The sequence below is a fragment of the Nerophis ophidion genome, linkage group LG12 (genome assembly GCF_033978795.1).
Source record: "Nerophis ophidion isolate RoL-2023_Sa linkage group LG12, RoL_Noph_v1.0, whole genome shotgun sequence".
Taxonomy (NCBI): domain Eukaryota; kingdom Metazoa; phylum Chordata; class Actinopteri; order Syngnathiformes; family Syngnathidae; genus Nerophis; species Nerophis ophidion.
In genome coordinates, this window is record NC_084622.1 from 41,885,698 (window position 1) to 41,902,265 (window position 16,568).

Genomic DNA, 16,568 nt, shown 5'->3' on the forward strand with positions numbered 1-16,568 from the left:
GCATGCTGGGTAGGGTAGTTCTTTTTTCCCCTGGCTCATAACATCACAATATAGTACCATGTATATGATGCGTTCAGTTTATCAAAGCACCAAGCAAACAATTGGAAAATTCCCATCATATCAAATATGCTATTTAACTGCTACTGTTTACCAAGTACTGATTTGCACAACAAATGTTTTGGCGCTTTTGTTCATGTGGGAGAATATTCCAATAAAGGTGCACTACACACTACTTTTGAATTCATTATTGGGCTTTGCGTATAAAATGCAGTTAATCGCGATTAATCGGACAAATGGTGCGATTAACTTTGATTAAAATGTTTAATCGTTGCCCAGCCCTAATATATATATATATATATATATATATATATATATATATATATATATATATATCTATATATATATATATAGAGATATATATATAGATATATATATATATATATGAGACATTAGCTAAGTAAAACTTGAACTATAGATACAAAAATAAATCATAAAAAAAAATCTAAGAAAATAAGTCAGTATGTGTGTTTTTTTTCTAACATATTATACTTAATATTACTGTACATTTAATATGAAATGGCAATCATAAACTGTGTAGCACCAGTTTGATCCATCTGAATATTCAGAATATTTATGATTGCTGTTTCACATTAAATGTACAAAAATATTAAGGAAAATATGTACAAAAAAACACACAGAAAAAATATTTTCTTAGATTGATTTTTAATTTATATATAGTTCAAGTTTTACTTAGCTATTGTGTCCATCCATTTTGGATGGAGACAATATATTTATGAGATAAGAGCGAAGAAAAACTTGAACTATGGATTAAAAAATAAATAAATAAATAAATAATTCTAAGAAAATAATTCCGTATGTGTTTTTTGTAACATATTTTACTTAATATTATTGTGAATTGAATGTAAAACGGCAATCATAAACTGTGTAGCACCGGTTTGATCTACCTGAATATTTAATATTTGTTTAATATTAATGATTACCGTTTCACATTAAATGTACAGTACTATTGAGTATAATGTGTAAAAAAAACCCCACACACATACGGAAATATTTTCTCGGATTGCTTTTTTTTATCAATAGTACAAGTTTTACCAAGCTATTGTCTGAATAATAAAAAACACACTAGTAATAATTCTAATAAATAATAATAATAAAAAATAAACAATGATCGCTGACCTTGTAGTCCCGCCCCTATGAGCAAACACACTGCATTTTAATTGGCTGTTGGCCGTGTCACTCTTCATCCTCCCAGGGTAGGTTGCTCTGCACCTCTCAGCTGCTCAATTGATGGGCGTCCTGAGCGGAAAGCGGCTACGTTTACGTGTTTTAATCCAACTAAACAAAGGAGTAGTTTGCGGAGCCGCTTGTTTAAATATTTGTCTCTCCCATCCACCGAGATTTTTTTTTCAAGGCTTGGACCTTTAATCATGAAGATGCGCTAGGATTCTCCCTCTTTTCTTTGACGCTCCACTAAATTGTCATCCGGAGGAGCAAGCGAGCTACTTTTACGGAAATGTCTGCCGTGCACCTGCCGAGGATGATCGGACTCCTCGTCCGTCTTTACCGTGGATTCCAGATGGAGGAATATTGGCTTTGACATGCCCGGTTGTCGTGGTGCATGTGAGAAGTGTTTAGCTCGGAGCCCGGCGTGATGACAGCCGAGCGCCCCTCCTCTCCCGGGACTTGAATAAAAAGGCGCTCCCACACTCAGCCTCACTTTTTCCCCCCAAGATGGAGCTGTGACATGTTGACGTCTCCCCACCCGCTTATTACCTCCAACGCCGAGCGTGGGACGTCAAAGTGCCCGACGCGGATGATCCCTACCGAGGGGAGGATTTGTGGAGATAATCGCCAGACTGCTATTTTGTGTCCTCTTAAGTGAATTTTTTTTTTGGGGGCGACATGAACCCCGAAGCGGCGTCACTTCTCCACGCTGTTGTTGCCACCGCGCGAGCAGAGGCGGTCCACGGAGTGTAAAGTAACTATACGTCCCCGCTACTAGCCGCTCCACGCAGTCCCGGATACGTTCTGACTCTCACTCGGGCCGCCAACGGAGGATGTTGGAGTCAGGATGCTTCGCTTCCCCGTGAAGAAGATCCGGAAGCAGTTCAAGCTGCTGCTGCTTCTGGTGCTGCTCACCTCCGCCGTGTGGTTCACTTACCTGCACATTCACCAGGGGAAGACCATCAAACTCCACTTTAACTACGGGAAAGGTAAGCGCTTGGGTGTTTTTATTCGGTGTAACGATTAGTTTTAGCAACAATTTACGGACGATTTTTTTTTTTTTTTGGATTAGAATTTGAAAGACTTAGTTTTTTTTCTTCTCCTAAAGCAAGGGTCACCAACGCGGTGCCCGTGGGCACTAGGTTGCCCGTAAGGACCAGATGAGTAGCCCGCTGGCCTGTTCTAAAAATAACTCAAATAGCAGCACTTACCAGTGAGCTGCCTCTATTTCCATCCATCCATCCATCTTCTTCCGCTTATCCGAGGTCGGGTCGCGGGGGTAGCAGCCTAAGCAGGGAAGCCCAGACTTCCCTCTCCCCAGCCACTTCGTCTAGCTCTTCCCGGGGGATCCCGAGGCGTTCCCAGGCTAGCCGGGAGACATAGTCTTCCCAACGTGTCCTTGGTCTTCCCCGTGGCCTCCTACCGGTTGGACGTGCCCTAAACACCTCCCTCGGGAGGCGTTCGGGTGGCATCCTGACCAGATGCCCGAACCACCTCATCTGGCTCCTCTCGATGTGGAGGAGCAGCGGCTTTACTTTGAGTTCCTCCCGGATGGCAGAGCTTCTCACCCTATCTCTAAGGGAGAGCCCCGCCACCCGGCGGAGGAAACTCATTTCGGCCGCTTGTACCCGTGATCTTATCCTTTCGGTCATGACCCAAAGCTCATGACCATAGGTGAGGATGGGAACGTAGGTCGACCGGTAAATTGAGAGCTTTGCCTTTCGGCTCAGCTCCTTCTTCACCACAACGGATCGATACAACGTCCGCATTACTGAAGACGCCGCACCGATCCGCCTGTCGATCTCACGATCCACTCTTCCCCCACTCGTGAACAAGACTCCTAGGTACTTGAACTCCTCCACTTGGGGCAGGGTCTCCTCCCCAACCCGGAGATGGCACTCCACCCTTTTCCGGGCGAGAACCATGGACTCGGATTTGGAGGTGCTGATTCTCATTCCTGTCGCTTCACACTCGGCTGCGAACCGATCCAGTGAGAGCTGAAGATCCCGACCAGATGAAACCATCAGGACCACATCAGTAGGACCAGATGAGTAGCCCGCTGGCCTGTTCTAAAAATAACTCAAATAGCAGCACTTACCAGTGAGCTGCCTCTATTTTTTAAATTTTATTTATTTACTAGCAAGCTGGTCTCGCTTTGCTCGACATTTTTAATTCTAAGAGAGACAAAACTCAAATAGAATTTGAAAACCCAAGAAAATATTTTAAAGACTTGGTCTTCACGTAGTTAAATAAATTCATTTATTCTTTTTACTTTGCTTCTTATAACTTTCAGAAATTAAATTTGAGAGAAAAAATACAAACTTTAAAATTATTTTAAGATTTTTAAACATATATACTTTTTTACCTTTTAAATTCCTTCCTCTTCTTTCCTGACAATTTAAATCAATGTTCAAGTATTTTTTTTTAATGTAAAGAATAATAAATACATTTTAATTTAATTCTTCATTTTAGATTCTGTTTTTTCGACGAAGAATATTTGTGAAATATTTCTTCAAACTTATGATTAAAATTCAAAAAAATTATTCTGGCAAATCTAGAAAATCTGTAGAATGAAATTTAAATCTTATTTCAAAGTCTTTTGAATTTTTTTTTAAATTTTTGTTCTGGAAAATCTAGAAGAAATAATTATTGGTCTTTGTTAGAAATATAGCTTGGTCCAATTTGTTATATATTCTAACAAAGTGCAGATTGGATTTTAACCTATTTAAAACATATCATAAAAATTCTAAAATGAATCTTAATCAGGAAAAATTACTAATGATGTTCCAAAAGAATGTTTTTAATTTTTTCAAAAAGATTCGAATTAGTTAGTTTTTCTCTGCAGCATAGCTCGGTTGGCAGAGCGGCCGTGCCAGCAACTTGAGGGTTGCAGGTTCGATTCCCGCTTCCGCCATCCTAGTCACTGCCGTTGTGTCCTTGGGCAAGACACTTTACCCACCTGCTCCCAGTGGCACCCACACTGGTTTAAATGTAACTTAGATATTGGGTTTCACTATGTAAAGCGCTTTGAGTTGATAGAGAAAAGCGCTATATAAATATAATTCACTTCACTTCTTCAATTTATTCGGTTGAAATTTGAATTCTAAAGAGTCGAAATTGAAGATAAATTATGTTTCAAAATTTATTTTTCTTTTTTTTCGTGTTTTCTCCTCTTTTAAACCGTCGGATTAAGTGTTTTTTTTTCATCATTCATTATCTACAAAAAACCTCCCGTAAAAGGAAAAAAAATGTACGACAGAATGACAGACAGAAATACCCATTTTTTTTATATGTATACATTTATTTATTAAAGGTAAATTGAGCAACTTGGCTATTTCTGGCAATTTATTTAAGTGTGTATTCAACTGGTAGCCCTTCGCATTAATCAGTACCCAATAAGTAGCTCTTGGTTTCAAAAAGATTGGTGACCTCTGCCCTAAAGCATACTTGCCAATCTTGAGACCTCTGGGGTGTATATATTTTCAAGTATTTCTTATATATATCAGGGTTTCCCGCAACGCTTTGTTTTTAAGGCGGCCGCCTAAACTAAAGTCCATCCATCCATTCATTTTCTACCGCTTATTCCCTTTTGGGGTCGCGGGGGGCGCTGGCGCCTATCTCAGCTACAATCGGGCGGAAGGCAGGGTACATCCTGGACAAGTCGCCACCTCATCGCAGGGCCAACACAGATAGACAGACAACATTCACACTCACATTCACACACTAGGGCCAATTTAGTGTTGCCAATCAACCTATCCCCATTAAAAAACAAAACCAAAAAAATAAAAAATATGTATATATATATATATATATATACAGTGGGGCAAAAAAGCATTTAGTCAGCCACCGATTGTCCAAGTTCTCCGACTTAAAATGATGACAAAGGTCTGTAATATTCATCATAGGTACACTTCAACTGTGAGAGACAGAATGTGAAAAAAAAATATCCAGGAATTCACATTGTAGGAATTTTAAAGAATTTTTTTGTAAATTATGGTGGAAAATAAGTATTTGGTCAACCATTCAAAGCTCTCAATGATGGAAGGAGGTTTTGGCTCAAAGTCTCACGATACATGGCCCCATTCATTCTTTCCTTAACACGGATCAATTGTCCTGTCCCCCTTAGCAGAAAAACAGCCCAAAGCATGATGTTTCCACCCCCATGCTTCACAGTAGGTATGGTGTTCTTGGGATGCAACTCAGTATTCTTCTTCCTCCAAACACGACGAGTTGAGTTATATCAAAAAGTTCTATTTGGTTTCATCTGACCACATGACATTCTCCCCATGTGCTCTCTGGCAAACTTCAGACGGACCTGGACATGCACTGGCTTAAGCAGGGGGACACGTCTGGCACTCCACGATTTGATTCCCTGTTGCGTAGTGTGTGTTACTAGATGGTACCTTTGTTACTTTGGTCCCCAGCTCTCTGCAGGTCATTCACCAGGTCCCCCCGTGTGGTTCTGGATTTTTTCCTCACCATTGTCATGATCATTTTGACCCCACGGATGAGATCTTGCGTGGAGCCCCAGATCGAGGAAGATTATCAGTGGTCTTGTATGTCTTCCATTTTCTGATAATTGCTCCCACAGTTGATTTTTTCACACCAAGCTGCTTGCCTATTGTAGATTCACTCTTCCCGTTTGGTGCAGGTCTACAATTCTTTTCCTGGTTCCTTCGACAGCTCTTTTGTCTTGGCCATAGTGGAGTTTTGTGTCTGACTGTTTGAGGCTGTGGACAGGTGTCTTTATACAGATAACGAGTTCAAACAGTCCCATTAAGACAGGTAACGAGTGGAAGACAGAAGAGCTTCTTAAAGAATAAGTACAGGTCTGTGAGAGCAGAGATCTTCCTTGTTTGAAGTGACCAAATACTTATTTTCCACCATCATTACAAATACATTATTTTAAATTCTACAATGTGAATTCATGGTTGTTTTTTTTCACATTCTGTCTCTCACAGTTGAAGTGTACCTATGATGAAAATTACAGACCTCTGTCATCATTTTAAGTGGGAGAACTTGCACAATCGTTGGCTCACTAAATACTTTTTTGCCCCACTGTACATATACTGGGCTGTTCAGATTTACTTTACAAAGAGAAGTGTAGGATACCTTATTTGTATTTCACTTTATTAAATGTATTTACATTATCATTTGGTGCTAAACTAAAGGTCTTAAAGGTCTACTGAAATTAGATTTTCTTATTTAAACGGGGATAACAGGTCCATTCTATTTGTCATACTTGATCGTTTCGCGATATCGCCATATTTTTTGCTGAAAGGATTTAGTAGAGAACATCGACGATAAAGTTCCCCACTTTTGGTCGCTAATTTAATAGCCTTGCCTTTCCCGGACGTAGCGGACGATGTGCGCGTGACGTCACGGGTTGTAGGGTTCCTCACATCCTCACATTTTTCATAATCTTAGCCACCAGCAGCAGGAGCAATTCAGACCGAGAAAGCGACGATTTCCCCATTAATTTGAGCGAGGATGAAAGATTTGTGGATAAGGAAAGTTAGAGTGAAGCACTAGAAAGAAAAAAAAAGGCGACGGCAGTGGGAGCTATTCAGATGTTATTAGACACATTTACAAGTGAAATTCTGGAAAATTCCTTATCTGCTTATTGTGTTACTGGTGTTTTAGTGAGATTATAAAGTCATACCTGAAAGTCGGAGGCTGTGGTGACCGCCAGTGTCTCTGCTGGAAGCCATATAGAGGAGCCAAGAAAGTCACAGCTGCCTTTTTGACAGCTGCTGCAAGTCTCCGGTAAGAGCCGACTTAATATCACAATTTTCTCATCCAAAAACTTGCTGGTTGACATGTGGTAGAGAAACATGTTCGCTTGACCGCTCTGTTCCATATTAAAGCTTCACAACGAACAAAGAAACACCGGCTGTGTTTTGGTTGCTAAAGGCAGCTGCAATCCACCGCTTTCCACCAGCAGCATTCTTCTTTATAGTCTCCATTATTAATTGAACAAAATGCAAAAGATACAGCAACACAGATGTCCAAAATACTGTGTAATTCTGCGATTAAAGCAGACGACTTTTAGCCGTAAGTGGTGCTGGGCTAAAATGTCCGCTCCAACTAATAACGTCACAAGCACGTGTCAACATAAGCGTCATCATTCCGCGGCGTTTTCAACATGATACCTCGCGGGAAATTTAAAATTGTAATTTAGTAAACTAAAAAGGCCGTATTGGCATGTGTTGCAATGTTAATATTTCATCATTGATATATAAACTATCAGACTGCGTGGTCGGTAGTAGTGGGTTTAAGTAGGCCTTTAACAAGCTGCTCCGCTTAGTTCTGCCTTTCCTAAAACATACTTGCCAATCTTAAGACCTCTGGGGTGTATATATTTTCAAGTATTTCTTATATTTGGGACGGCGTGGCGCAGTGGGAGAGTGGCCGTGCGCAACCTGAGGGCCCCTGGTTCAAATCCCACCTAGTACCAACCTCGTCACGTCCGTTGTGTCCTTGAGCAAGACACTTCACCCTTGCTCCTGATGGGTGCTAATTGGCGCCTTGCATGGCAGCTCCCTCCATCAGTGTGTGAATGTGTGTGTGAATGGGTAAATTGGAAGTAGTGTCAAAGCGCTTTGAGTACCTTGAAGGTAGAAAAGCGCTATACATGTATAACCCATTTATCATTTTATTTATATATATCAGGGTTTTCCCGCAGCGCTTTGTGTTGTTAAGGCGGCCGCCTTAACAACAAAGAGCTACCGCCTAAACTAAAGTCTTAAAAAAAAAAAAAACGTGTATATATATATATATATATATATATATATCCTTGAATTGCCGCAGGGCATATAGTATGCGCCTGCCTTGAATTACTGCCGTTCAAACTCGCTTCCTAAAATAATTAGCGCATGCTTAGTATTACTGCCTGGTCAAACTCGTGACGTCACGAGTGACACTTCCCCTGTCATCATTTTCAAAATGGAGGCTGATTTCCATACTGGTAATTTGAAATGCACAAAGGGAAGAAGATTAGAGCTATTCAGTAGGATTTAAGGTCCAAGCTTACATCACACTCAAATTTTTACTGCATACCTTTGGTAAGTGCCGGAGTGAGAAGAGGTTTTAAAAAGTTAGCGCATGCTTACTTTTAACCGCATGCCTTTGGTAAGCGCAGGAGTGAGAAGAGGTTTTACATTAATTAGCGCCCCGGCAGCAATTCAAGGAAATACGGTATGGCGTAGTGGGTAGAGCGGCCGGCCAGAAACCTGAGGGTTGCAGGATCGCTTCCCACCTATTGACATCCAAAAAATCGCTGCCGTTGTGTCTTTGGGCAGGACACTTCAACCTTTGCCCCTGGTGCCGCTCACACTGGTGAATGAATGATGAATGAATGATAGGTGGTGGATCGGAGGGACCGTAGGCGCAAACTGGAAGCCACGCTTCCGTCAGTCTACCCCAGGGCACCTGTGGCTACAGATGTAGCTTACCAACGCCAGGTGTGAATGATTGTTGAGTCCCACTTCTCTGTGAGTGCTTTAAGTGTTTAGAAAAGCGCGATATAAATCAAAGTTATATATCTCTCAGCTACAATCGGGTGTAAGGCGGGGTTGTAGCTAAGCGCCCCCCGCCACCCCGGTAGAAAATGGATGGATATATTTATATATATATATAAATATATATGTATATATATTTTTTTTGTCCTGTCCAGCTTCTCAGGCAAATCATATAGTTGATGTAGATGCCCATATTGGCTGTTCAGATTTACTTTACAAAAGTGAAGTGTAGGATACTCATCTTGATGCCTTATTTGTATTTCACTTTATTAAATGTATTTATATTATAATTTGGTGCTAAACTAAAGTCTTAAGCTGCTCCGCTTGGTTCTGCTTCTGCCTCTGTCAATAGTCTCTGCATTGTCCTACCCACACAACCGGTTATCTGATTGGTTACACGCAGAGCGGTATCAGCAGTGTGTATTCGTATATTGCCATTCTATTCGGCATACGGACCGGAAAACACATCCAAAAATTGTAGCCGGCCGTCTTCACTGCAGTCTGTAGTCTATTGACCCCAGGCAGCGGTGAGATGGAGAGGTGATGGTAGCGACAGGCCAAATTACACTGTTCCTTACACCTATGACGTCAGGTCTGTATGTAGGTCCGGTTGTGTTCACATTAGACATTGCCTTTTTTGTAATGTGAACAACTACATAAAAAGATCGGATTTAAAACAAAAGTCTGAATGGAATATCTTACCCTGCAGTGTGAACGTAGCCCAATACCAGGTCGTTACAGGGGCAGTATTGTTCATGCCACTGCTGATACTGATAAGTATTTTTTTCAAGATTATTGAATGATTCATTGTTTCGTCACAATTCTAACCAAACAGAAAACACAATCAATCAATCAATCAATGTTTATTTATATAGCCCCAAATCACAAATGTCTCAAAGGACTGCACAAATCATTACGACTACAACATCCTCGGAAGAACCCACAAAAGGGCAAGGAAAACTCACACCCAGTGGGCAGGGAGAATTCACATTCAGTGGGACGCCAGCGACAATGCTGACTATGAGAAACCTTGGAGAGGACCTCAGATGTGGGCAACCCCCCCCCTCTAGGGGACCGAAAGCAATGGATGTCGAGCGGGTCTAACATGATACTGTGAAAGTTCAATCCATAGTGGCTCCAAGACAGCAGTGAGAGTCCCGTCCACAGGAAACCATCTCAAGCGGATCAGCAGCGTAGAGATGTCCCCAACCGATACAGGCGAGCGGTCCATCCTGGGTCCCGACGAGCGGTCCATCCTGGGTCTCGACTCTGGACAGTCAGTACTTCATCCATGGTCATCGGACCGGACCCCCTCCACAAGGGAGGGGGGGACATAGGAGAAAGAAAAGAAGCGGCAGATCAACTGGTCTAAAAAGGAGGTCTATTTAAAGGCTAGAGTATACAGATGAGTTTTAAGATGAGACTTAAATGCTTCTACTGAGGTAGCATCTCGAACTGTTACCGGGAGGGGGAGGGCATTCCAGAGTACTGGAGCCCGAACGGAAAACGCTCTATAGCCCGCAGACTTTTTTTGAGCTCTAGGAATCACTAATAAGCCGGAGTCTTTTGAACGCAGATTTCTTGCCGGGACATACGGTACAATACAATCGGCAAGATAGGCTGGAGCTAGACCGTGTAGTATTTTATACGTAAGTAGTAAAACCTTAAAGTCACATCTTAAGTGCACAGGAAGCCAGTGCAGGTGAGCCAGTACAGGCGTAATATGATCAAACTTTCTTGTTCTTGTCAAAAGTCTAGCAGCCGCATTTTGTACCAACTGTAATCTTTTAATGCTAGACATGGGGAGACCCGAAAATAATACGTTACAGTAGTCGAGGCGAGACGTAACAAACGCATGGATAATGATCTCAGCGTCTTTAGTGGACAAAATGGAGCGAATTTTAGCGATATTACGGAGATGAAAGAAGGCCGTTTTAGTAACGCTTTTAATGTGTGACTCAAAGGAGAGAGTTGGGTCGAAGATAATACCCAGATTTTTTACAGAGTCACCTTGTTTTATTATTTGGTTGTCAAATGTTAAAGTTGTATTATTAAATAGAGGTCGGTGTCTAGCAGGACCGATAATCAGCATTTCCGTTTTTTTGGCATTAAGTTGCAAAAAGTTAGCGGACATCCATTGTTTAATTTCATTAAGACACGCTTCCAACTGACTACAGTCCGGCGTGTTGGTCAGCTTTAGGGGCATGTAAAGTTGGGTGTCATCAGCATAACAGTGAAAGCTAATACCGTATTTGCGTATGACGTCACCTAGCGGCAGCATGTAGATGCTGAAGAGTACAGGGCCAAGGACCGAACCCTGGGGAACTCCACACGTTACCTTAACATAGTCCGAGGTCACACTGTTATAGGAGACGCACTGCATCCTATCAGTAAGATAAGAGTTAAACCATGACAGGGCTGAGTCTGAAATACCAATTCGTATTTTGATACGCTCTAATAAAATATTATGATCGACGGTATCGAAAGCAGCGCTTAGATCGAGGAGCAGCAACATAGATGACGCATCAGAGTCCATCGTTAGCAATAGATCATTAGTCAGATGTCGATGTAACTATTTCAACGAAATATTTAAATGATATCCCACTATTGGCTGTGATTTAAATTGTTTGGTTTTAGTATTTAAAACAATCTTGTGGCCAGGAACTTTTTGTCTGAGTTTGTAAACAATAACAAACAAAATTAGATTTTTTTATATTAAACCACTATCTAACCAGAGGCTTCATGGTGGAAGAGGGGTTAGTGCGTCCGCCTCACAATACGAAGGTCCTGAGTAGTCTGGGGTTCAATCCCGGGCTCGGGATTTTTCTGTGTGGTGTTTGCATGTTCTCCCCGTGAATGCGTGGGTTCCCTCCGGGTACTCCGGCTTCCTCCCACTTCCAAAGACATGCACCTGGGGATAGGTTGATTGGCAACACTAAAATTGGCCCTAGTGTGTGAATGTGAGTGTGAATGTTGTCTGTCTATCTGTGTTGGCCCTGTGATGAGGTGGCGACTTGTCCAGGGTGTACCCCGCCTTCCGCCCGATTGTAGCTGAGATAGGCGCCAGCGCCCCCGCGACCCCAAAAAAGGGAATAAGCGGTAGAAAATGGATGGATATTAAACCACTATCCAACCAGGGGCTTCATGGTGGAAGAGGGGTTAGTGCGTCCGCCTCACAATACGAAGGTCCTGAGTAGTCTGGGGTTCAATCCCGGGCTCGGGATTTTTCTGTGTGGAGTTTGCATGTTCTCCCCGTGAATGTGTGGGTTCCCTCCGGGTACTCCGGCTTCCTCCCACTTCCAAAGACATGCACCTGGGGATAGGTTGATTGGCAACACTAAATTGGCCCTAGTGTGTGAATGTGAGTGTGAATGTGAGTGTGAATAATAGAAAGGTGTTTAATTCGCCAAAATTCACCCATTTAGAGTTCGGAAATCGGTTGAAAAAATATATGGTCCTTTTTCTGCAACATCAAGGTATATATAGACGCTTACATAGGTCTGGTGATAATGTTCCCCTTTAAAAGATTACAGTTGGTACAAAATGCGGCTGCTAGACTTTTGACAAGAACAAGAAAGTTTGATCATATTGCACCTATACTGGTTCACCTGCACTGGCTTCCTGTGCACTTAAGATGCTCTGCCCCACTCTCCCTCGTGGAGGGGGGAACAGGTTTGGTGGCCACGGATGAAGCGCTCGCTCTCCAGAGTCTGGAACCGGGGTGGACCGCTCACCTATGCATCGGTTGGGGACATCTCTGCGCTGCTGACCTGTCTCCGCTCAGAATGGTCCCCTGCTAGACTCACAATGGACTGGACGCTCACTATTATATTAGATTCCCTACGGACTGGACTTTCACAATATTATGCTAGATCACTCGACTGACATTGCACCGGTCGCCCTGGGGGGGTGAGGGGGTCACCCACATCTCCGGTCGTCTCCATGGTTTCTCATTGTCATCCCGCTGGTTTGAGTTTTTCCTTGCCCTGATGTGAGATCTGAACCCATGATGCTGTTGTGGCTTGTGCAGCCCTTTGAGACACTTGTGATTTTGGGCTGTATAAATAAACATTGATTGATTGATGAAAACTTGGTGAGAAGCCTCCTTGACACCGATTTAAAACGTCTTTCCTGAACCTGCCTTAACCGATCCTCGCAAGACCACAGTTACCAACAAACAAAATTCAAGCACATACATTTTAATACACTGCATAAGAGAAGAATACAAAATATTATGAATAAAAATTAAAAAAGTTGATGTTTTCAATTGGTTCACAGCGAAAGGGCTGTATGGAAATATAATGCACTAATGCAATATACATTTATTACAATTGTTAAAATTCAACAAAATATTCAGGGGCTCACAAAACCCTGTGGTGGTAATCAGAAGAAACACTGGGAGACCCATCAGTGGTGGAAAGGTAACAAGCGATCTCTACGAGATGATTGCGTAATACCTTATAAACAGTCAAGGGTAGAGGAATTGGAAACAACATCCCAGCTGTTAACAAACTTTTCAAGATATTGTTTTTTACTGTGTTACTGTCGTTTTCATTCAATTGTCCGTAAATTGTCAATGACACTGTCAAGTGTGATGGGTTTGTTTTTTGTTGGTGTTGCTGTTGCTTCCGTTGACCAATAATGTTTAAAGGCCTACTGAAAGGAGATTTTTTTATTTAAACAGGGATAGCAGGTCCATTCTATGTGTCATACTTGATCATTTCGCGATATTGCCATATTTTTCCTTGAAGTATTTAGTAGATAACACCGTAGGTTCGACACCCCTGCCTGAGACGTTGTCCGCCATTGGCGCTGCCAGTTTGAAGAACAGAATACAGAATTTGGGTCGGTAAATGCACTGTTGAAATGTTATATACTCTAATGTTGTCGAAAATGGTTTGAATGTTGAAAATCCATCCATCCATCCATTTTCTAACGCTTATTCCCTTCTGGGGTTGCGGGGGGCGCTGGCGCCTATCTCACACATTACAAACGAGTCAAATCAGCTCTGTTATTTTCCGTTTTTCCGACTGTTTTCTGTACCTTGGAGACATCATGCCTCGTCGGTGTGTTGTCGGAGGGTGTAACAACACGATCAGGGACGGATTCAAGGTGATTTACCTGGAGTGTGCATCGATTAGCACTGCATGCTAATTTGTATTTCACTTTATTAAATGTATTTATATTATCATTTGGTGCTAAACTAAAGTCTTAAGCCGCTCCGCTTGGTTCTGCTTCTGCCTCTGTCAATAGTCTCTGCATTGTCCTACCCACACAACCGGTTATCTCATTGGTTACACGCAGAGCGGTATCAGCAGTGTGTATTCGTATATTGCCATTCTATTCAGCATACGGACCGGAAAACACATCCAAAAATTGTAGCCAGCCGTCTTCACTGCAGTCTGTAGTCTATTGACCCCAGGCAGTGGTGAGATGGAGAGGTGATGGTAGCGACAGGCCAAATTACACTGTTCCTTACACCTATTACGTCAGGTCTGTATGTAGGTCCGGTTGTGTTCACATTAGACATTGCCTTTTTTGTAATGTGAACAACTACATAAAAAGATCGGATTTAAAACAAAAGTCTGAATGGAATATCCTACCCTGCAGTGTGAACGTAGCCCAATACCAGGTCGTTACAGGGGCAGTGCTAATCGAAGCTAACATGCTATTTTGGCTAGCTGTATGTACATATTGCATCGTTATGCCTCATTTGTAGCTATATTTGCATCCAGCCTTTCCCTCCACCCATGTGTAATGCCAAACAAACACATACCAATTGACGGATTCAAGTTGCACCAGTGTCAAAAGATGCGAAAGTCCCTCGTTTGGTCTGCACATTTTACTGGCGATGCTACGACAAATGGCACAGAGAAACGTGTGGATATCCTGCGACACTCAAAGCAGATGCATTTCCAACGATAAAGTCAACAAAATCACAAAGGTGAGTTTTGTTGATGTTATTGACTTATGTGCTAATCAGACATAATTGGTCACGGCATGACTGCCAGCTAATCGATGCTAACATGCTATTTAAGCTAGCTGTATGAACATTTGTAGCTATATTTGCATCCAGTCTTTCCCTCCACCCACATTTAATGCCAAACAAACACTTACCAATCGACGGATTTAAGTTGCTCCAGTGGTCTGGTCAAAAGATGGTCTGGTTAGAAGGAGATCGCCGAATAGCTTCAATAGCTATTCGCTCAATCGCTTCAGTTTGTTCTTCAATTTCGTTTTCGCTATCTGCCTCCACACTCCAACCATCCGTTTCATTGCATGCGTAATTTGTTGAATCGCTTAAGCCGCTGAAATCCGAGTCTGAATCCGAGCTAATGTCGCTATATCTTGCTGTGCTATCCGCCATGTTGTTTGTATTGGCATCACTGGATGACGTCACAGGAAAATGGACGGTGGATTTACAGATAGCGAAAATTAGGCACTTTAAAGCCTTTTTTCGGGATATTCCATGATGGGAAAAATTTTGAAAAAAACTTTGAAAAATAAAATAAGCCACTGGGAACTTATTTTTATTGGTTTTAACCCTTCTGAAATTGTGATGATGTCCCCCTTTAATGCTAGACATAGGGAGACCTGAAAATAATACGTTACACTAATCGAGACGAGACGTAACGAACGCATGAATAATGATCTCAGCGTCGCTAGTGGACAAAATGGAACACATTTTAACGATATTACGGAGATGAAAGAAGGCCGTTTCAGTAACACTCTTGATGTGTAACTCAAACGAGAGAGTTGGGTCGAAGATAATACCCAGATTCTTAACTGAGTCGCCTGGTGTAATGGTTTGGTTGTCAAATGTTAAGGTGGTATTAATAAATAAGTGTCGGTATCTAGCAGGACCGATAATCAGTATTTCCGTTTCGTTGGCGTTGAGGTTCAAAAAGTTGGCGGACATCCATTGTTTAATTTCATTAAGACACGCCTTAAAAGTTGTTTAAAGGTAGCCTATTCATTTGCAGTAAGGGGAAAAGTAAATTAAAGTTTTGTACATTTATGAATATTAGTATTTCTTGGTTGCATGAAGATTAATATACAGTACTGTAAGGCAAAGCACTACTGTATCTGACGCTTGTAGACAGTGAAGGTATTGTACTGTATAGTGTATGTTCTACTGTGACACTATTCACGATTTATCAATCAATCAATCAATCAATGTTTACTTATATAGCCCTAAATCACTAGTGTCTCAAAGGGCTGCACAAACCACTACGACATCCTCGGTAGGCCCACATAAGGGCAAGGAAAACTCACACCCAGTGGGACGTCGGTGACAATGATGACTATGAGAACCTTGGAGAGGAGGAAAGCAATGGATGTCGAGCGGGTCTAACATGATACTGTGAAAGTTCAATCTATAATGGATCCAACACAGTCGCAAGAGTCCAGTCCAAAGCGGATCCAACACAGCAGCGAGAGTCCCGTTCACAGCGGAGCCAGCAGGAAAACATCCCAAGCGGAGGCGGATCAGCAGCGCAGAGATGTCCCCAGCCGATACACAGGCAAGCAGTACATGGCCACCGGATCGGACCGGACCCCCTCCAGAAGGGAGAGTGGGACATAGGAGAAAAAGAAAAGAAACGGCAGATCAACTGGTCTAAAAAGGGAGTCTATTTAAAGGCTAGAGTATACAAATGAGTTTTAAGGTGAGACTTAAATGCTTCTACTGATTTATCACCATGTTGTACTTTTTCTGTGGTTGCAACACGTCAAGAGGAATGTTGTGACTTCACTTTTTAATGTGTTCTTCACATTTAAGAGTTGAGATAATGTCTATCTTTG

At 42.0% G+C, this 16,568-nt stretch overlaps 1 protein-coding gene across 1 annotated transcript in view; it reads left to right on the forward strand.

The window, feature by feature from the left end:
* Window positions 1-1,310: 1,310 nt before the first annotated feature.
* Window positions 1,311-16,568, forward strand: part of LOC133563457 (N-acetyl-beta-glucosaminyl-glycoprotein 4-beta-N-acetylgalactosaminyltransferase 1-like) — a 521,254-nt gene continuing 505,996 nt past the window's right edge. Inside the window, exon 1 of the mRNA XM_061917589.1 lies at window positions 1,311-2,234. Coding sequence (XP_061773573.1) covers window positions 2,093-2,234 — 142 coding nt within the window. The 5' untranslated portion in view covers window positions 1,311-2,092. The remainder of the gene's footprint in view (window positions 2,235-16,568) is intronic.